Source organism: Chiloscyllium punctatum, chromosome 17, assembly GCF_047496795.1.
Source record: "Chiloscyllium punctatum isolate Juve2018m chromosome 17, sChiPun1.3, whole genome shotgun sequence".
Classification (NCBI taxonomy): Eukaryota; Metazoa; Chordata; class Chondrichthyes; order Orectolobiformes; family Hemiscylliidae; genus Chiloscyllium; species Chiloscyllium punctatum.
The window spans coordinates 86,973,019-86,996,362 of NC_092755.1; the positions used below are offsets into that span (position 1 = coordinate 86,973,019).

At 41.5% G+C, this 23,344-nt stretch overlaps 1 protein-coding gene across 5 annotated transcripts in view; it reads right to left on the reverse strand.

Annotated features, from left to right (window-relative positions):
* hic2 (hypermethylated in cancer 2) overlaps window positions 1-19,780 on the reverse strand; it is an 81,454-nt gene extending 61,674 nt beyond the window's left edge. For 2 of the 5 annotated variants that reach the window (XM_072587809.1, XM_072587811.1), the window contains exon 1: window positions 19,558-19,780. Coding sequence is in view for 1 of the 5 variants with exons in the window: in XM_072587805.1 (XP_072443906.1) it covers window positions 16,002-16,027 (26 nt within the window). In the remaining 4 variants the exon portion in view is untranslated. Of the gene's footprint in view, window positions 1-16,001; window positions 16,043-19,063; window positions 19,172-19,557 lie in introns of those variants that run through there. The other 3 variants (XM_072587806.1, XM_072587812.1, XM_072587805.1) reach the window with 3 other exon arrangements.
* Window positions 19,781-23,344: the final 3,564 nt, after the last annotated feature.

Here is a 23,344-nt window from a genome sequence, read left to right on the forward strand (position 1 = left end):
GGTATTTAAAAGTGTTATTAACAAATCTGGAATAAAAATGCTCATCTCAGTAATGGTGACATGAGACAAATACATTCTTGCAAAATTCCATCTGGTTCACTCGTGTGTCCTTGAGGGTAAGAAATCTGCTACCTTTACCCTCTCTGGCCTATGCTGTATGTTCAGATCCACACCAAGTGCTTCACTTTTAACCTGCCTTTGGAAAGAGTCAGCCAGAGACTGGGCTGCACGAGAAACTAGACTGGCCTCAGTATAACAATTTCAGCAAACAGCTGATTAGCAAATTCTCAGGCATTTTGTGATGCAATAAATGCAGGTTTTGCCAATGACACTTATGTTTCCGGTACAAATATATACAAAATGCTCACTGGGACGCAAGGGGGGAGGACAGTGCGAACCGCCCCACTGGCTATGGCCTAATGGAAATATCGCTAGACTATTAATCCAGAAACTCAGCTAATATTCTTGAGTCCGGGGTTCAAATCCCACCAACAGAATTTGATGTCAATGTAAAATACCTGAAATTACAAATATACTGATGGCCATTAAACCATTGTCAATTGTTGGAAAACCCCATCTGATTTACTAATGTCCTTCAGGAAGGAAATCTGCCATTCTCACCTAGTCTGGTCTACATGTGACTCCAGACCCATACTCTCAATTGCCCTCTGAAAAAGGCCTAGCAAGCCATTCTGTTGTACCAATCACTACAAAGATCCTGCAAGCACAAGGGACGAGCAATAAATGCTGGCTAGTCAACAACGCCCAGATCCTACAAATGAATAAAATATTTATCTCAACTCTCCTAGCCGCCCTGCACTTTTAGCCTACGTAGTAACACCTGGTATTGTTCAATCTGTGCTAGAGTGGAGGCAGAGAGGGGGGGAAAAATAGAGAACGGAAGTCAGCAGGTCTCCACCTTTCCTACCCAGTTACTGTTTTCTGGCTTTAATCAAAACACTACAGGTTAGGTCAAGTGCAACAAAAGCTGGTTAACAATGGGGCTGGACAGCAGCAATGATGGACTCCTACACAGTCAGGCAGAGAGCTGCTGGATTCCTGCTCTCACACAGACCCATGGATTGCACACTCGAATAAACAACCAGGACAGACAATGTGGAGTCCTGTAGACTCACCATGTGGTTAGTGGGATCTTGTTCTGAAGTTGCATAAATTGGGAGGCTGTCACCTGTGAACCAACAGCCAGTTACCTACTGCCTGTACATCCATAGCATGGTAGCAGGCTCATCAACTCCTGGTGAAAGTGAGTCAAAGTTAACAGGAGAACTTCAGAATGAGCACATGAAAACAGTGGTCAAGCTGAGAAGAAACTGCCTTGATACATTTACTAAAAATGAAATATAGGCGCAGCACTGAAACCTCAACTTCTGCTGGACCAGAATTTTAAAAGTCTGCATGTAGATTTCAGCAAGCTAGAAACTTCTGCTGGTTACAAAGAAGCATTTAAACAAACTGCTGAACACCAGGTCTCCACACTGCAGCAATTACACATATATACCTGCAACAACACTGGGAAATTCTGCTGCAAATTCTCACAACAGTTTAACCTTTTACTTCTCAGGATGTGGGCAATGTGGCACAGTTACACTTATTGCCCAGCACTCAATTATAGAAGCTGGAGAGAGGGTAGTCTGAGAATGGTGCATGGCAGCATTAGTTACTTAGCCTCTTCAGAAGAGCTACCAAATCATCAAATGACGTGAGGACAGCAGAGGAGGACAGACATCCCGTACCTACCTACCAGCTGGCTAGTCAGATGTATCCACTCCTCAACTTCTGGCGAGCTATTTTGTCCCCAGACCGGAGTGACAAACTGACCTGATGGGCACAGACTTTTGATAGCCTTCCAGCACTCCCACCAAGAAACCCCAAAACCTCTTTAAAGAATTGGCAGCCTCTACTTACTACCAACTGCTTACCGCTTGCAGTAAAAGCCCCTTTTACTTATTTCCTACTTCTTGATATATCAACTTCAATCCTGACTTTTCCTCCCTTGAAAATGAAATTAATGTTCAAAAACACAAGTGTATATAGTATTCACAACACAAAATAAGACCATTCTAAATCAATGGATCTCTCTGGTGTTCAAACTCAATAAGCATCTGTTTACTTTATCGTGCACAGTTAAAAAAAAACTCTCTTCCTTTCCCCCTGCTCATGTGCTCATCAAGCTTCCCCTTAAAAAATATCTATGTTATTTGCCCCAACCACAGCAACATGGTCAGATTGCGAAGCTCCTTGGATGCTGCCTGAACTGCTGTGCTCTTCCAGCACCACTAATCCAGAACATGAATTTCACAGTCCAGTTCTGACTACAAACGTATTCAATGTCAAATAAACCAGTATGTGTAACACTTTTGTCTTTTTTTTAAAAAAGATTTAAAATTACTTGACAATGGTTCAACATTCCAGATAGAGTAAAATAAATACGGTATACGGAAACATTGCCTAACAACTGAATTTATCTTTTGCATAACACCTGACCCTTGATAACGATTATTTGAAATATTCAAGCAAAGCCAGTTGTTAAAAAATGAAAGATGCATAACGCTGCAGCTTGCATTTAATTTCCTTAAATAATAAGACTCAAAAGCATACAAAATACATGCACAAAGATAAAGTGGAAAGCTTTAAGGAGGTCTAATGTCCAAAGTTAGCTGGATATATGCAACTTTTTTTTTTTAAGAACTGTTAAAGTCACAATAATAGAATCTAAAATTGTAGTGAGTTTACAGCACAAGAGGAAATTATTCACCACACTGTCTATACCAACTTCTTGCAAACCCTACATTTCGATAGTACCTTTGACAACCTCAGGAAATCCCAAAACACGTTTTATTTTTCGAAATGTAGACACTATTACAAAGGAGGAAACAAGGCAGTCAATTTGCAAACACCAAGTTCCAAAGAAATAACAAAGCAATAATGACCAGTTAATTTTTTAAAGAAATGTATTATTGGTTCATGGGATGTGGGCATCTCTAGTAAATAAGTATCTCTATTGATGCCCATCTCAAATTGCCCCAAAAGATGGTGATGAGCTCCCTCTTTGAACTGCTAGTCTTTGGGATACAGGGACACCCATGCTGCTGTTTGATAGTAATTTCCAGGATTTTTACCCAGCAGTGAAGAAACAATGATAGTTTCAATTCAGCATGATGCACACTTTGGAGGGGAAATCTCATCAGGTGATGCTCCCATGCAACAACTGCTCTTGACTTTCAAAACTGAGAGACGTCTTGTTTGGAAGAGGCATCGTGAATTACAGCAGTGCATTTTGCTGCCACTATGCACTGGTGGTGAAGGGAATGGGGTGAACGTTGGAAGGTGGTGGATAAGATGCCAGTCAAGCAGACTGCTTTGACCTGAATGGTATTGAACTACTTGAGTGTCATTGAGTCACTCTCAGAGTCCTAGAGTCATCGAGATGTACAGCATGGAAATAGACCCTTCGGTCCAACCCATCCATGCCAACCAGATATCCCAACTCAATCTAGTCCCACCTGCCAACACCCGGCCCATATCCCTCCAAACCCTTCCTATTCATATACCCATCCAAATGCCTCTTAAATATTGCAATTGTACCAGCCTCCACCACATCCTCTGGCAGCTCATTCCATACACGTACCACCCTCTGTGAGAAGAAGTTGCCCCTTAGGTCTCTTTTATATCTTTCCCCTCTCACCCTAAACCTAAGCCCTCCAGTTCTGGACTCCCCGACCCCAGGGAAAAGACTTTGCCTATTTATCCTATCCATGCCCCTCAAATTTGTAAACTTCTAGAAGGTCACCCCTCAGCCTCTGACGCTCCAGGGAAAACAGTCCCAGCCTGTTCAGCCTCTCCCTATAGCTCAAATCCTCCAACCCTGGCAACATCCTTGTAAATCTTTTCTGAACCCTTTCAAGTTTCACAACATCTTTCCAATAGGAAGGAGACCAGAACTGCACGCAATATTCCAATAGTGGCCTAACCAATATCCTGGATAGCTGCAACATGACCTCCCAACTCCTGTACTCAATACTCTGACCAAGAAAAGAAAGCATACCAAACGCCTTCTTCACTGTCCTATCTACCTGGGACTCCACTCCTGGGAGCTAAGAACTTGAACTCCAAGGTCTCAGAGACAAATGGAGAGTATTCCATTGCACTTCTGGCTCCTGCTTTCAAGGTAATAGACAGGAACTGGGGAGATTGAAGACAAGCTACTCACTGCAAAATTCCTAGCCTATGACCTGCTCTTCCTGTTACAGTATTTGTATGGTCAGTCCAGTCCACTTTCTCAATGATAGTAATTGGAGGATGTTGGTTGTTAGTATTCAGCGATTAGATTCAGTGGAGAGAGTTGTTGCTTGGCAATTGTGTGGCACAGGTTAACCTGTTCTGGAGATGTTGATCGAGGAATAAAATATATTGATGAGATTTGAGAGTGATTAAGCATGAGATTGAGGAGTACTTGAGTCGGCATGGCTTTGTCAAGGGGAGGATATGCCTGACAAATCTGTTAGAATTCTTTGGAGGAGATAATAAGCAAGTTAGACAGAAGGAGAGTTAGTGGATATGGTGAACTTGGATTTTAAGAAGGCCATTGACAAGGTGCTACACAGGATGCTGCTAAGTAAAAGCCTCTAGTGTTCGGGGCATGGATAGAAGATTGGTTGACCAGCAGAAGACAGAGAGTGGTTATAAAAGGATCTTTTTTAGGATGGCAGCCAGTGACTCGTGGAGTTTTGCAGGGGTCAGTGCTGGGACCACAACTATTCATATTATACATTCACAATCTGGACAAAAGGAACTGAGGGCATAAAAGCAAATTAATGCGAATGCTGGAATCTGAAACCAAAAGAGAAAATGCTGGAAAATCTCAGCAGGTCTGGCAGCGTCTGTAAGGAGAGAAAATAGCTGACATTTCAAGTCTAACTGACCCTTTTGTCAAAGTTGAGGACATTATTGCTAAGTTTGCGGATGACACAAAGATAAATGGTGGGGCAAGCAGTGTTGAGGGAGCAGGAAGGCTAGGACAGGCTGGAGAGTGGGCAAAGAAGTGGCAGATAGAATACAGCATGGGAAAGAAAGAAGTTAAGCACTTTGGTAGGAAGAATGGAGGTGTAAACTATTTTATAAACGGAGAAAAGTCCCTTCAGATTTCTGAAGCCTGAGTGTTCTGTTCAGGATTCTCTTAATGTTAACAGCTAGGAAGGTAAATGCAATGTTACCATTCATTTCAAGAGAGGTAGAATACAAGAGCAGAGATATACTGCTAAAGCTGTGTAAGGCTCTGGTCAGGCTACATTTGGAATATTGTGAGCAGTTTTGGGGCCTGTGTGTAAGGACCTATATACTGGTGTTGGAGGGGATCTAGAGGATGTTTGAATGACCCCATGAATGAAGGGCCTGTCATGAGGAGCAGTTGAAGACACGGTGTCTGTATTCGATAGATTTTAGAAGGATGAAGTGGGGGTTCTCATTGAAACTTACAGAATACTGACAGGCTAGATAGAGTAGACATGGAGATGTTGTTTCCACAAGCAAGTGACTACAGCCTGAGGGCACAGCCTCAGAATGATGGGATAATCCTTTAGAACTCAGATGAAGAGGAATTTCTCCAACCCAGAAGATAGTGAATCTGTGGAATTCATTGTTGTGGAAGGCTGTGGATGCCAAATAATTGAGTATATTTAAGACAGAAATAGATAGGTTCTTGATTAGTAAGGGGATCAAGGGAGAAGGTGGGAGAATGGGGTTGAGAAATGTCTCAGTCATGGTCAAATGGCAGAGCAGACTCAATAGACCAAAATGATACTCCTGTATCATATATAGGCCTTATATAGGCCCAGGACAACACACAGAACAAGGTCTGCTCCTTATTGAAATAGGGTTAAGGGATCTTCCACTTTCTCCTAAGGGCAGACAGGGCCTTAGTGCAGCTTTTCATTGCGAGGAGAGGAGATGCACAGCCAGACATCACCACTGTATATTTGGAAATGGATGTTGTGTTTCTGAACAATGATCATGAAGAAAAAGAACCAGCTAGAGCAGGATGGTGTGTTCAGCCATTCAACCGAGGGCGATTATCCCTTCAAATGTTCAGGCACTTCTCTTTTTCAACTCACTTTCCTCTGACATTGTTTAAAACATGCCTCTGCAAATAAGTATTTGGTCATCTGCCTTAATATTTTCTCATGTGGACTGGTGCCTGGTGTTTTGTTTGGCATTGTCCTGCAAAGCACCTTGGAGTATTGTATTATATTGGAAAGGGCTATATAAATACATTTTGTTGTTGTAAAATGATTAAAACTTACTGAAGCTCGCCTCTGTTTCAAATATTGGATTATTTTTAAGGTTGAAATATTCCTGTTACAAGAGGGTGTTGTCTCAACTGCCACCAACTTCTGGTGACAAAGCAGGGCAAGTTCTAACAATTCTCTTGTGTAAAAGATAACTTTTCTAATCTCCTAACAGTTTGAAGAGGTACTTTTACATAGCAAGTCACTACAGTACCATGGCAAAGTAGCTAATCAGCTGCTGGGAAGGGCAAAACCAACCAGAGGACATTGCCTTTCCCTATTTACTCTTACCAGAAAATCTTAGACTTTGACAACAGAATATATTAAACATGTTTTTTGAATTCTCTGGAGGCAGCAAAAAGAAAACCCAGCACCTCAAATCTTTTCTCAGCCATAGGTTCCCATGCCAGACATCACTCTCTGGTTTAAATGCCCTTTAAATGGATGCACAGTATTTCTTAAAAAAAAGAAGTGTGTTAGACTGTAATTTAAAAACAGATTTCCATGTACTAAGCCTCATTCTAAATTACGAAAAGATTAACATCTCAAGCATATCTGTGAACAACCTAATGGCTGAATTGTTCCTCATCAACATTTTCACACTTCACTGAAAGCACAATTACAAAGAGGCTGCTCTAACTTGCATTGCCATGTTCTGAAAGTAGCACAAGTTTGATGCAGCCTTTGAACTGAACCTGCTGTTTCCATCTTCCAAGGCAAAGATAGCATGACGGAACACCAAAAGCAGCTATGTACTGGTGCAGTCTTGCTATCAAGTCACGTTTTTCCCTCCCATATGAAGTATGCTTGCTTGCATATTGTAGCTCAGGTATTTTTGACAGCTTGAATCTCTCATATGCAGCAATTTAAAAAAAAAATCTGTGTGCCAAATGGGTTGGATTCAAGTAGCCCATACTCAGTCCTTTGGATACAGTGAGGTCAAGAAACATTGCTGAGAATCCCAATGTGAGCCCAATTGATTTTCTCACTTGGAAGTCCAACGTTCTTAAAGGAAAACTCAAAATGGTTAAGGAAATAGCTCATTGTAATAACCTGAAAACTATTTTTGCCTGGTGTATGCAAACTATTTACTACCTGATAATTACTACAGTATTTCAAAAGCGTTTTACCTGGGGCCATGTAGAAAATAACCCAAGAATATAATCGCACAAACAAAAAACCAAGAAATTTGACGCTATCAGTCTCATTCCTTTTGAAAGGTGTCTTGGCTCGAACTATTTGCAGATTCACGGAAGGAATCAGTCTTAAAAACCCATCAATTGATGTGGTTTCGTTACAATTCTAATCTGAATGCTGTTATTTTTCAGAAATGCAGGAGTGTTGCAAGTTAATGTAACCTCGCAAAAGTATTCCTTCAATCATTCATTGTCTACCAACTCCCTAAATAAACCCTCACTGATTCACGGGATACTGCAAAGCAAAGGTTTCACACCTTTCTTTTTTAAAAAAAAGTTAGGTATAAATGGATCTCCAACTAAAGGGGATGGGACGGAGTCAACGTTTGACTACAACTGCCAGCCTTTATTTCTAAGCTGCTGTCAAAAAAAAAGACATTTAATTACATGAGCGCCTCTGGGCCAATTTTAATTTTTCTCCTTCTTGGTTCAGATCCAGTTGATGAAAACAACAACTTGTTTTAAAACAGACAGGCGATAGCTGCTTATACATTAGGCTGAGGCTGCAGTGGTACAACCACAAAGCCCTCTTTCTCCAGTGGCAACATCAATTATTTACTGGGATTGGAGTGATGCATTTGTTTTTTTATGGTCTACATCCCTGAACAAAGCCACCTAACGTTAGCGAGAGCTGTAATGCTCAAGTCCAGCAGCACTTGTAATAACTTCAAGGCATTTTTGTAGTCATAGACAAAGCACTGCACTGGAGAAGAAAGCTGTCAGTGTTCAATATTCTTGAATCTGATCACGTCTGTCTTTTGAATGTTGTTAACACAATCCTGATCCAACTTGAACCATAATCAGTGGACTTTACATTGCATTTAACAACTTGATTGTTGAACAGGAAACTTATACAAATATCGAGTGAAATATTAACACTGTTCAATGCTGACAAAAAAAGATGCAAAGCGCATTTAGATGGACTAAAAACGTACCACAAAATGCAAAAAGTCATCGTCATACAAGGCATCACCTTGAACTCTGAAAATGTGTTGCTGGAAAAGCGCAGCAGGTCAGGCAGCATCCAAGGAGCAGGAGAATCGACGTTTCGGGCATGAGCCCTTCTTCAGGAATGAGGAAAGTGTGTCCAACAGGCTAAGATAAAAGGGAGGGAGGAGGGGTGTTGGAAATGCGATAGGTGGAAGGAGGTCAAGGTGAGGGTGATAGGCCGGAGTGGGGGTGGGGGCGGACAGGTCAGGAAGAAGATTGCAGGTTAGGAAGGTGGTGCTGAGTTCGAGGGATTTGACTGAGACAAGGTGGGGGGAGGGGAAATGAGAAAACTGGAGAAATCTGAATTCATCCCTTGTGGTTGGAGGGTTCCTAGGCAGAAGATGAGGTGCTCTTCCTCCAACCATCGTGTTGTTATGGTCTGGCGATGGAGGAGTCCAAGGACCTGCATGTCCTTGGTGGAGTGGGAGGGGGAGTTGAAGTGTTGAGCCACGGGGTGGTTGGGTTGGTTGGTCCAGGTGTCCCAGAGGTGTTCTCTGAAATGTTCCGCAAGTAGGCGGCCTGTCTCCCCAGTATAGAGGAGGCCACATTGGGTGCAGCAGATGCAATAAATGATGTGTGTCCGCTGTCATTTCCGCCACCTCCAAATGGACCCCACCACCAGGGATATATTTCCCTCCCCTCCCCTATCAGCGTTCTGAAAAGACCACTCCCTCCGTGACTCCCTCGTCAGGTCCACACCCCCCCACCAACCCAACCTCCACTCCTGGCACCTTCCCCTGCAACTGCCAGAAATGCAAAACTTGCACCCACACCTCCCCCCTTACTTCCCTCCAAGGCCCGAAGGGATACTTCCATATCCGCCACAAATTCACCTGCACCTCCACACACATCATTTATTGCACCCGATATGGCCTCCTCTATATTGGGGAGACAGGCCGCCTACTTGCGGAACGTTTCAGAGAACACCTCTGGGACACCCGGACCAACCAACCCAACCACCCGTGGCTCAACACTTCAACTCCCCCTCCCACTCCACCAAGGACATGCAGGTCCTTGGACTCCTCCATCGCCAGACCATGGCAACATGACGCCTGGAGGAAGAGCGCCTCATCTTCCGCTTAGGAACCCTCCAACCACAAGGGATGAATTCAGATTTCTCCAGTTTCCTCATTTCCCCTCCCCTCCACCTTGTCTCAGTCAAATCCCTCGAACTCAGCACCGCCTTCCTAACCTGCAATCTTCTTCCTGAACTCTCCGCCCCCACCCCCACTCCAGCCTATCACTCTCACCTTGACCTCCTTCCACCTATCACATCTCCAACACCCCTCCCCCAAGTCCCTCCTCCTTACCTTTTAGCTTAGCCTGCTGGACACACTTTCCTCATTCCTGAAGAAGGGCTTATGCCCAAAACGTAGATTCTCCTGCTCCTTGGATGCTGCCTGACCTGCTGCGCTTTTCCAGCAACACATTTTCAGCTCTGATCTCCAGCATCTGCAGTCCTCACTTTCTCTTCAAAGATCACCTTTAACTCTCCAAGTTTTTCTATCTCAGCTGCCCAGAGTGATTAGCATTTCTGCCCTTGGATTTTTGCAGCAGCCCAACTTGGCCAATTTTGTACCCTGTTCCCACTATTGTACCAAAGAGAATCATCATAATAAAGAGGCAAACTGCACAGAGTAATTTGTATGTCTATTACCTGTGCTTCCCAGGATTAAATCCTGGACATATTTGGAGAAAGACAAGCAAAAAGTTTGTACGTGTTTACCTTAGTAAATAAGATAAGTTGTTGGTTATCTAAAATACCAGATGAGAAAGCACGCAGCTTGCAAACTGGGGAAAACAGAGAAAAATAAACTCCCAAAACAGGGCTGCTGGAGAACAAGGAAAAAAAATCCTGCAAAGTTATCTTGATTTTAATTATTGCACCACTGACGGCTGCCTTCTTTTTCTTAGACCCTAAAGTTTGTAATTTCTACCTTAAACCTCTCCACTGCATCATCTTGCTGTCCTCCTTTCAGTCATTCCTTAGAACTCACCTTTTTGACCAAGCTTTAGATCACCTGACCCAATATCTCCTTCTATAACTCGCTGTTATATTTGATTTTATATTTTCCTGTGAAGCACCTTGGGAACCTAGATTTATACAATAACTTCTATTACATTGAAGGTATTGTAACGTAAATCCATACTTATGCCATTTTAAACTGGAAAATGTATTTTTACATTTCTATCCAATTAAGGTAACCCATGACCAGCCAAACAGTGCTATACAGTAAAGTAATATTAAATGTAAATAAAACCCATAATGACAAGAAATTAAGTAACAGAGTTCACCACATTCTATATAATGGACTGCTTTAGAAGGTTCAATAGAGCCTGGCAGCGTCCCAGGAAGTGTGGAGCAACAGCAACATGAAACTGAACCACACAGATGTCCTCCTTACTGAAGGAAGTATATTCTTGCCTTGGAGACATTGCGCTGAGGGTTTCTAAGACTGATTCCCGGAATAAAAGAATTTTCCTGCAAGAAGTTATCAAACCTAAAATTTAAAGGCTACCAGGCAATCTCACTGAAACATGAGGTTTTTTTTAAAAAATGCAGATGCACAGATTCCCTAGCTGTGGAGTCTAGAACTAGGGGCCACAGTCTCAGAATGAGGGATTCATCATTTAGGACTGAAATGAGAAGAACTCTCTTTATTCATAAAACTTCGGGATATTTTATCCAAGATCGCTGAAGATGGTCAATCATGGAGTATACTTAAGAAGACCAGAGCTGTATAATTCAGTGTTAAAAGGGTTTAATGGATATTGGGATTGTGTGGGAACGTACAGTCAAAACTGTAGATCAGCCATGGCTGATTGAATGGCTCAAAGGTCATTTGTTAAAAAATGTATTTGATGAGGCAGTTGCCAGTCTGCCCTTCACTGCCTAATCCCAACAGGAACAGCAGCAAAGGTGTAGTATAAATGACCAAACCAAAACACCTCAAGCAGCATATTGCAAATCTTGAACACTCACTGCATGAAAACATTATTCCTTTAATCACCTTTGGTTTTCTTTTGGTGAACTGCTTTAAATAAAAGTCCACTGGTTTTTGACCCTTCTGTCAATAGGAACAATCTACTTCAATTGAACTCCTCACAATTTTAAACACTTGGATTAACTCTTCTCTCAAAAGGTTCTCTAAGGAAACCTTTAACTACTCCAATCTAACCACAGAAGACCCTCATCCTGGGAACTTAATCTCTTCTGTACTAAAGCCTTCACACCTCATCAAGCTCATTCTTCTCTCTAAATCCCCTCCAACATTCTCCCCTCCTCTACTCAAGGCAGTGACGCACGCCGAGGTATGGTCCCATAATTCTTGAAGGAAACCATTAATTACGGGTAACCAGAGACAGGAGTATCAACCGAGTCAGACATTTCAATCAGAGGCACTTTTGCACAGGAATCACTGGATTACAACCCTGACAAACAGCCCAATCTGATTCTACACCACTTGTCTAGCCTGACCCCCAGAGATTCTATTTCATTCTCACCCACAAGATGCACTGCAGTAATTCACCACAAATCCTTAGACAGCACCTTCCAAACCTTCGTCACTTCCATTTGGAAAGACACAGGCAGCAGATACATAGGAACACCACCCTCTGCAAGTTCCCCTCAAAAGCTACTCACTAACAGGACTTGGAATTATATTGCTATCCCTTCAATGGCACTGGATAAAAAGCCTGAAATTCTCTCTTAAGGGATTGTGGGTTGACTAACAGCACATAAATTGTAGTGTTTCAAAGCAGCAGCTCACTACCACCATCGCAAGGGCAACGAGGGATGGGCAATAAATCACAGCCAGTGAGCCCTGGCCAGTGATGTCCATGACTAAATCAAATATAAACAGGTAGGTCTCCTACATACAAGCACCCATTCAACACACCTTAGCTTTTAGCTCCTTCAACTAGAATAAACTAGCAGTTTTGTAAAAACAATGACAGCAGGTGCTTGAAACCAGATTCTGGATTAGTGGTGCTGGAAAAGCACAGCAGTTCAGGCAGCATCCAAGGAGCAGTAAAATCGAATTTTCGGGCAAAAGCCCTTCATCCTGATGCCCGAAATGTCGATTTTCCTGCTCCTCGGATGCTGCCTGAACTGCTGTGCTTTTCCAGCACCACTAATTCATAAACTAGCAGTTTGCCATCACTATCAAATCCTACACCATTCAACTGCAGTAATCAATGGCCAATCTAACTTATTGGAGAGCACAGTAAAATTAAAACTTTCCCAGAAATTAAATACATTTGTCCACTTTAGAGTGTTGCTCACATGAAGCAACACAAGGTAGGTACAGTCAAATTAAAACAATTGGTCAGGCACATTATTTCCTCATTCAGGACATTGTCTTGTTATAAGCCAGGGAAAAAAAAACAAATAGGAGGGAGATGGTTCCAATTTAGGTATAAATTCAACACCAGATGTGTACAGATTTGAGACAGGCAATGCTTGCAAACTGAATCTATTGAGGTCCCACCCAAGTGACATCTAGTGGATCTGTTTTCAAAGAAAGTCATAAAAAGTATGTCAGGCACCAATTACATGTAAGTATAGGAAAAAAATTGTTAAACAAAGAAAAATGTTATGCCATATGGTGACGAGATGCTGTTTGGGTGCAAGCTACCTTTAGAAGTTTAATTATTCCCACTTACTAGGATTTTCATTTTAGCAGTAAAATAATGGAGCTGGAATGATTCGCAGCTAGGGGATATCAGTGGATCATATCCTGTTACTAATAGGAGAAGAGATGTCTTTTTCATATTACAGGAAAATGATAAATAATCTCAATTATGTTCCGAGATCAAATGTTAAAGCAAGGTTCCATCTGCTCTTTCTTGGATGGATCTTAAAAATCCAACACTATTCTGAAAAGTCAGGGAGCTCTTGAAAGGGCACTAACATGCATTCCTCAATCAATATCACAAAAGCAGATTACCTTTGTCATTTATCTCATTGCTGTTCATGGGAATACAACTGCATACAATCCAGCTGTTGTTCCTACATGACAGAAGTGACCAAACTTCAGAAGTAATTCATTATCTGTAAAGCACACTGAGACACACAGAAATCAAGACAGGCTTAACAGCTACACAAATCATCCTTTTCCTTCAAGTGCCTCAAATCCTCATCTGCTCTCCTCTCCTGAATGAGCAAACCCTCAGTAGGATAGATGGTATTTAACCAAAGCCATCACGCTTTCAAGTTTCTGCTACGTCAGGAAACATAGACAAGCTTTTTAACAAAGGAGCTGTTACCTGGAGATACATTTTTAAATCTGTTTGATCATGGGATGTGAATGAAATTGGCAAAACCAGCAATGCTGTCCACCACTAAGTGCCTTTGTATCAAGTGGCTTACTGAATGATCTGAGAGTAAAGTTACCCACGTTGCTGTGTGTCTGGGGTCACGTGTAGGCCAGATCAGATAGAGATAGCAGGTTCCCTTCCCTAAAGCATTTTAAATGAATCAGGTGGGTTTTGAAGACAATTGACAGTTCCATGGTCATGAGATTAGTTTTCAATTCCATTAATCCCATTTAGATTCTGCAAGCTATCATAATGGGATCCAAACCAGTTTCCTCAGAACCTGGGCTGCATGATAACTTGTCACGTGAGGTTACTACTGCACCACCAGCTCTTCAGTAGAGTATTTGTAAGCATTATGGAAGTAACTGGATATATCTTTGATAAAAATGATTAGCCTCCCATGTGTATCATCCCAAGAAATAAAAACTTGGCACATTGTCTACTATCAACGGTTGTCACGGCTAATTCAGTAAAATTTAGTCAGATTCATCAGTGCTGATCTTAAAGAAAAACCTGATACTCACTGTGGTGGCGGACTAAAAAAGATCTCCTTGTTAATAACATCTATTGTCTCTCAGGATGCTTCACATATAAAATAACTTACTTTTGAACCACTGCTGATGTTGGCACAGCACTAATAGTGAAACACAGTAAAAAAAAAATTGGGTTCCCCCTTCTGCCCCAACACTTAGCTGCTCAAATTCACACACAAGACTCGCGTAAACAAGCTTCAGAAACCTTGGACATATTGACAGTATTCCACTGCACTTCCTTCCCCATTAAATTAATGAAACAATAAATCATTGGATGACAACAGTAGATTTCTTCATGTTAGGAAATCTTCCAACTTGTCACGAGGCAGTGGGTTCAATTCCAAATCCAATATTTGGAAGCAGTACATTTTTTTTCTGCAGCTCCTTTTGAATTGCAAAAAGAAAAAGAATACAGATACACTACTTAGCTCCAGGCCGCAACGGAGTTCCCGATTGGGACGTAGTCAATGTAGAGACACCTGAAGTCAGTTTACATCTGTGCAAATGTTAACCTAAAGCCCTACTAACTTGGTGATAAGTTAACAGAGGTTCAAAGCCAATGGTCAAACAACACAACTGGGGCAATGGTCATTCCCAGTAAAATGTTATCAACAAAAGTAAAGAGGCACTTCATTGCTTACTGGGATACGTGGACTGGAAGTCAATTTGATTTAAATGGAACATCTGCGTTTTACTGTTCTTTTCAGGAGGAGCCCAAGTGAGCAATGCTTTTGCTTCCAGAATTCTACAGCTATTACAAGTATCAGATAGCGATGCAGAGGGATACATATGCACAGGTTCAACTCCCACCCCAGCTGAAGTCACTATGAAGGCTCCACTCTCCCACCTGAGGCTTGGTGACTCTCAAGTTCACTTATCACCAGCCACCTCTCTCTCTAATGAGGGGGCAGCCTATGGTCCTCTGTTGGCCTTCACGATCACATGGCCCATCCTACCACTGCTAACTCTTTAAAAGAGGTATCCAAGTAGACCCACTCCTCCATTCTTTCCCAACAGCATCCTAATTTCTCACTCTCCATTCAAGTACAAGATTTCATTTGAGTGTAACGACTAAATCTGTTTCGAAGACTCTTTCAGAAACATACAGTCAAAAGTAATCACTCCATATAGCTAGCAAGCAGGGTGCAATAAAATGAATAAAATGGCAGTGGCAATCAAAAAAAAATGGAAAGCGAGGGAATTTCCCATTCTGCATGAGATTACAAACGTTTACTGCGGAGTGTGGCCTATTTGGTTTATGCTCGGGTGCTTAAAGAAGTCAGCTTGCAAATTCTATTTTGGAACTGGGGGAAGAGAGATGGAGTAATTTTGTGGAGCTGTCAGCATGGCAGGGGAAGATAGGTTTGGAATTATTTAGCAATATTTTATTTTCTTCTGCCATTTTTTCCTTTTTATAAAAAAGGATTTGTTCAGCCATTGGAAATATAAACAGGAAACAAGTAGCAGACCTGTTGGCATCGAAGCACATAAAAGGATAGGTTAGTGGACGCACCTACTATGTTTCCTCAGGAATAGTTGCCTTAGAGGGGGTTACAGCACAGATTAACTACAATGATACCAGGGCTCAAAAGGATTACTTTATGAGGACAAGTTGCATTCACTTGATATGATCCTTTTGAAGTTAGAACTGTGCTTACCAAACTTTTTCCCACTGTGACTCCATTTCGAGGTGAGATCTGGGAGACCCATGGCCTGTTAGAGGAAGAGAACAATCCTGTTGCATCTTGATTAGAGCTCTGCCACAGTTGTTATTTTCTCTGAAGTTGTGACACCAAATTTGGGAGGTCCTCGGTTAGAAGCTTGGATTGTGCGAGTGTGCAGTGGTGTGTAGTATTGATCCAATTGGGTGTTTTATGTGACATTGGGATTTGCTGGTGGGGGGGGGGGGGGGGGGGGGGGGTGCGGAAATGGGTTAAAGGAAGTGGGAGATGGTTTTAATGATTTTATTTACCTGGGAGTGAAATTCTGAAGCATTTTCCACATAGAGAACATTGGAAATCCAAAATCTGTGGGAGGTCTAAGTGAACTTTTCAAGACTAATCTCAATAGGTTTTTGAGAGATGAGCCTAACAAGGGATATGGAATAGAAGCAGGTCAATGGAATTGTGTACAGATGCGCCAAGGCCAGATTGAACCTGTTCCATCATTCATCAGGCTGATAGGAAAAGGTTCTGATAGGCCAATGTTCCGAACATCCAAAATACTAGCCATTATTTTCGCCAGCTGCAAATGTATCAAGCATTGCCAGTATGTATCAATTCTAATTCACTCTTACGTTTAGTTCAGAGTAGCACACAGTCCAGCAAAAGGAAAGATATCTGGTTTGAACTGACAAAACTGCCTGCTGTTCCACCCAAAAATAATTATTTGGACATCACTCCTACAAAAGAAAATTGCCACTTTCAAACAAAAAAGAATTACACTGGTTGTAAATACTAATGTCAGTTTGCAGTTCATATCAGGTGTAGTATTTATTGAAAATGCGTACTAATATTGGGTATTATTAATGAACATAAAGTGCCAACAGTTTAATTTCAGAAGCATGCTTTTGTAAAGTTAGATTCACAGAAAAAGGTAGTTAATTCGAAAAGAAATGTAAATGGCAAATTAGCTGGGTTACTCCCTTTCCTTGCAATGCTTATTAATAATCAGTAGTAACAGCAGGAAAGGTATGTTGCTCAGAGAAACACAACAGCAAGCACACGTAGTATAAAAATCTTAAAATGCTGTTCTCTCTGCTAGTCTTAAATCTGTTGCACTGATCCAAAAACTGAACAGAGTTGCAAATAGATGAACTTGCCAATGTTCACAAACGCATACGTACATTCTTACTTTAATTTAATATTTGAGCAAATAAGTTTTAAAAGCAGTCAGCTTTTAGTGATGCCTCACATTGCAACAATCTTATTTTAAAGCACACAACAATCAAAATGAGATGATCACTTTCAAACATTTTAAAAATTTTCTGGATTTGACTTTTAGAAAAGCTTTCGATTATTTTGTTGTCAGTGCGTCTTTTGCAGGGGAATGACAACAAAGTAACTTTAATGGATTTTCCCACAAGACATGTTACAGTAGATGAAACTCAGAGCAGAGCAGAAGTCAATACTCCATGTAGCAATTCACTGAATTATTCAATCAAAAAACGCAGAACAAATTTCTGACTGCGCACAGTCTTATACAAGGTGTATCTTATCCCAAGAGTACGGATTTAAAAAAACCATCTGAAGTGAAAATTCCAATTTGATTTTTTTTTAAATGGCACGTGTTCAGGATTTATTATTAAAATCTTGTTTTATTTATGAATTGATTGATTGATTGCGCCTGTAGCACTGCACACAGGACAACCTAACACATCATGTCGTAGAAAGAGCCAATTAGTGATCCTTCAATAAATAGTCATCTCTTGATTCAGAGTTCCAAAGAGTAAAGTTTAACTTTTATTGCAAATTATTCAGCCTCAAAAAAAAAGTGTGCTCAACCTCATAATTTTACAAATTTAACAAGAGTTTCAACAATTTTTCCCTTAGGAGAAAGTCATCTAATGTACAGTCAGTTATGAGATACAGAGTGAAAAAAAGAAGCTTGGTTATACATCCTTATGGAGATCGAAGGCGATGAAAAGTGATTTGTGAGAACTGAAACAATATTTGGATATAGGGCTGAAATGGTGCTTCATCATAATCCTTTACATTGAAACAAAAACCATTCATCTCTTACTGAAGTTTACATTTAATGAGATAGCAATAAAACTTGGGTTTGCAATTAAATATTTTTCACATTAGATACAAATCATTAAGTGCTACGTTTTAGTTTTAACAAGCACATACAAATGTTTATTTCCCCAAGTCTCATAGAAAAATTAATTTTAAAAGGCATCCTCAGAAAATTCTTATTTTCAACAGTTATTCTCCAAGTTTGCACCATTCTACAGTAACCTAAAGTTCTGAATTCCCCTCACAGCTATAAATGCTGATTTTGCAGTATTGAATATTGATATTTATGGTCACACATTTCTGCAACTAAAAATATATTTTTTAAAAAGCATAGCAACACTGACCCAGACAATATGAAAGAGTAGTTGAAGGACGATTTACTGTTGTTACTTCTGTGGGAAATTGAATCTTTCTATTGAAACTATATTAGTTTCATGTCCCACAAGGTTAAAGAGGCACCCATATTAGTGAGATACTTTGGCCAAAGATCTGATTAAGCGGGTAATCTGTATCAAGGTATTATACACAAGCTGCCCTTTACCCAAGAAACCAGGGTTAAACTGACTGAGAGATAACTGAATTTAATAATTTTACCTTCTGATTGGCATTGTATATTCCCCTAGCGATGTAATGTGTGCGCTACAGAAGACAACTCAAAAGCGGCGGGCGGGCGGGCGGGCGGGGGAAGGGAGGTGGAGCAGGAAAACGGGACAAGATTTCTCCGAATTGAGCAATTTATATACATCCTTAAAAAAAAGGAACAATGTAAGCATTCGATTGCAATGTTCTGTGTAGAGAATGTTTCGTTTTATACATAAAACCACCGCTGCCATTCGGAGATTAAAAAAATTCCAGTGTACTTAACGTTTAAAAAAAAACGTACATTTAAAAAAAAATCTGTATCGACAGATTGGAAACAGGCAATGGAAAACATACGAAGCAAGAAAAGTTTATACTTGAAGCTTTTTCTGATCAATACTTGCTTTGGACGATGGCGCTCACTCCAGCTCCCAGCCTACTCAGGCAAATTGTCCGTCATAGATTTCAATTAAAAAACACATTATTCATTTTCTGACTGAAACAATCTCCAACTGCATTTGATCGATTTTCAATCATGCAGAGAAAAAAAAATAAAGGGGGGGGGGGGAAGAAGTGGAATGGAATGTCTCTCGGTCGGTGGGGAGGGGAGGACGGGGTAAATGAAAGAGGGGGAGGGGGGGGGGTGAGGGGAAAATTCTTTTCCGTTCAACAACAGGGTTAGCGAAGAAACCGAGGACGTGATGACCACAGCTTGCCAAGGTGGTATTACTGGCTTCAAGAGTAGGCACAACACAAGAGATAGGATCCTGCACTTTTCCTGACACCAATTCACAGAACGAAGCAAACCTTCAGCCGCCCTAAAGCCGACACCCCGACCCCGCCGCGAGCGGAAAAGAGCAGACCGGACCAGAGAGAGAAGCAAAGTTGGAAAGGATACCTTGAGACATCCGCCAGGTTTTCAGTGTACCACACCAGGTCTCATCTCACAGTCTTTCCACCGCCATCTTGCTAGCTAGTGACGTTGGTATCTCACCCCTGACCCAATATTTGAATAGAAGCCAAGAGCGAAAAAAAAAGAGGGAGAAGGAGAAACACACACACATAGGAGGTGGGAGGCAGGAAGAGAGGAGACGGAGAGTGAGAGAGAAACGTCTGTGCCAGTTGGACAACATGAGACGCTGACACCCTGATCTGCAAATGTTGCAACTTTCCTCAATTGATCAACATTGTTACGGCTTAGAAATATTGCTACTTAGTATCAAATTTGGGGTTGTTTATTGTTACTTTGTATTCCCGGGGACTGAGGACTGAAACAACATTGAAATTATAAATGTATAGGCTTCCTTCCCCCCCTCCCCCACAACACACCACACACCACACACCACTCTCTTATTAATTTTATTCAGTTCTACTCATGGAAGAACTTCACTTCCCAAGGGCAAGGCAGCTGCAATGTACCATTCATGCCATGACCTGCATATTTCTTTTGCGTTTAGCAATCCCGTGCCACAGGCTGTTTGGAACAAAAAGTGTTCTGGCGTTCTTACATACATGTACAAATTTTACAATGCCCTTTTAAAAAAATCAAATAAGTAGAGGCGTTGCAAGGTTGACCCTCCTGTTTAATTTGCTAAAAGGTTGTTATATACACCAGCAACGCTGAAAAGGGGGTGGGGGGGGTGCAGGGGTAATTGTGCAGAAAGGCTATTGAAGTGCTTACGGTAACAAACAAAAGATAAGCTCACAGATGTTCCCATCGGAAATGAAATCATTGAATCCCCCCCAACCCTTGCAAACCCGCCCATAAGTCGCTAGGATTGGTTGTTTGGGCGCTATGTGTATCTCCGGCTCATATGTATGGTTCCAGCCACTATCTGTTACACATCGTCAGCGGTAATCTCACACCGTATTTGGGATAAGTCATTCACCCTTTTATGTTATGCAACACTTCTCTTTTGGTGGCAAAAATTGGTGCCTGCCGCGTGGAATTGACGAGGGGTTGTCGATAGTTTAAGCTGAAAAGCACCATCCCTGTCCTAAAACACGTGTGTGTGAGTTCCTGGTGAAAATGCCCCCCCCCATCTCATTCAAGGGTAGCACTGTGTCCTGAAGAGTACCCATAAAGTGACACGCGTTTTGTGCCCCACTTCCTAAAATCCCCTTTAAGGTAAAAGAAAGCGAGAGAGCGAAATCGTATGCTGATCAAACTATTCAACCCGTTTCTCTCCAATTTTGTCTTAGCAATGATTCGTCAGAACTGTGCAGCGACAGAATACAGGGATCTGCTCGTATTGTTTAAACCAATAGCGCCGAAATGCACCCCTATACGCACTAACTTATACGCACCCCTAACCGCCCTCAACCCCCAAAGAGCCCACTTTGCCAGAAACACACGAATTCCCTGACACCTTGTGGCTTTCCCGGCAACTGCAGCTGATCACATTGCAACATTTTTGTTCCGAAGTAGCAGAATGTGTTGGGAACACTCAGCCGTCCGTCCCCTGGGGACTCGAGTGGCAGTGGTAGGGAGTTAATATAGGGTTAGCTTTGGGCTCTAGGTAAAAAAAGTAACCTAAAAAGGCACTAAAGGTAGCCAAGAGGAAACTGAGGTCAGGAAAGTTCAGATACTGCCAGTCATTCCGACAATCTGGTTAACATGCAGCTAGCCAGGCCCAGTCTTACTATATTCATTTCTACCTTCCCGGGGGCGGAGAGAAATAAAATTCAACAATTTTAGATTTTCAATCTCAGCAAGTTTCTGTCAGACAGCAGACATGAATCCATGTCATCACATCAGAGGCACTGAGACAGGACGTGTGCCTGATGGAATTTAGCATGGAGATTATCTAATGGGTGAATGCATGGCCAGGAGGCAGGGTGAATGAACAGTTGTACTATTTTTGAAGATTTTAGATTTTATTGTCACGTGTACTCAAGTATAGGAGTACAGTGAAAAGTGCCTAATGTCACCTCACACTGCACCATCTTAGGTACAAAAATCTTTGTTTCTTTTATTACTTTGTATCCCAATTAAGCATTACAGACCTACATAGAATAAGTAGAAAAAAGATAATAGTTAAGATTAAAGTCCTTCTTAATATAGAGTAGAAAAATAAAGGAATTCATGCAGAAGGTGGTGTGTATATGGAATGAGCTTCCAGAGGAAGTGGTGGAGGCTAGTACAATTACAGCATTTAAAAGGCATCTGGATGGGTATGTGAATAGGAAGGGTTTAGAGGGATATGGGCCAAGTGCTGGCAAATGGGACTAGATTACTTTAGGATAGCTGGTCGACATGGAAGAGTTGGACTAAAGGGTGTGTTTCAACGCTATACACCTGTGAAGTTCAACAGTCTTTGATGAGTCCATCCCGTACTTGTCTTAGGCGATCTGTCTTGTGTGCATGAGGAACTTGTTTTGTCACTTATTTCCCTCTGAGAAACAACCTGGGAGTCTTCAGGATGAATTTGAGTAGTTTGTTAGGGGCTGCAAGTGAGTCAGTTGAGCTTTAAAAGGACAATAAAATAAAACAAAGACATGCAGATACTGGAAATCTGAAAGCAAAAACCTGAAATTACTGGAGAAACACATCAGGTCTGGCAGCATCTGTGGAGAGAATGCAAAGTCAACATTTTGGGTCCAGTGACTCTACACCAGAACCCTGATAATAATGTTTACTCTATATCAATCTAAACAAATCAAATCAAAACAAAATGATTTGTTAGTTCAAATTGATTATAAACATTCCTTCCCGACTCCTCTACCCACCTTAGCTATTGTGGACTCAAAAGCTCATCTCCCCACTAACTCTCATGTTGAAAGTCTCTCCCCTGCAAATTAATTCTCACAGCCTCTCCTGTCACTGTCAAAACCAGCTCCCACTCCATGGTTACCTGCAGCTCTACCCCTCCGAAGGTCAGAATGCCCCTTATGTTACTTTTTGAGAGTTGGTTACCTTGTTAGAGGATGCACAGCCCTAGGATCCAGCATTCATTCTAAATTGTTCTCCAGGGCCATTGGACCTTTCTCTGGTCCGTCAGGTTTTGCACACTTCACATCCACTCTGCTATTCTGCTGTCAACATTTACATCTCCTCTCGATCTATTGTGTTTTTATTTGTCCTGTTTTCATATGTTTTTGCCATACACCTTCATCACTTCTGTCAAATAATCAATTATGCCCTTATCATGAACCTTTCCAGTATGATTATTACCTGCCCTGTTTCTCCCTCTCTGAACCTGCAGTTTACAGAACAGAAAGAGAACTATTCAACATAGTCTAAAAGCAAAATCACTCCAACTTCATTGACTGAGCTTCAGTGCATAGACATTGCTTGTGTCCATATGGCCACTTAGAAACTAAGCATCAGTTGCCCACCACTGAAAAGTGCCTAATGTCACCTCACACTGCACCATCTTAGGTAAAAAAAAAATCTTTATTTCTTTATTACTTTGCATCCAAGTTAGAAAATTAGGCATTACAAACCTTCAACAAACCAGCGCATTTGCTGTCCAAGATCTCTGTCTCAGGCTTGCTGCAGTGCTCCAGTGAAGCTCAATGCAAGCTGGAAGAACAACATCCCATTTCCTGCAGCCTTCTGGTCTCAATATCAAGTTCAACAACTTCAAGGTTTGAGCTTCACCCATGTCCTTACCCTAAACTTCGTTCCCGGACCTCATTAATATATGGTTGCTTTGTTTGCCTCTAACAGACCCCATTAATAA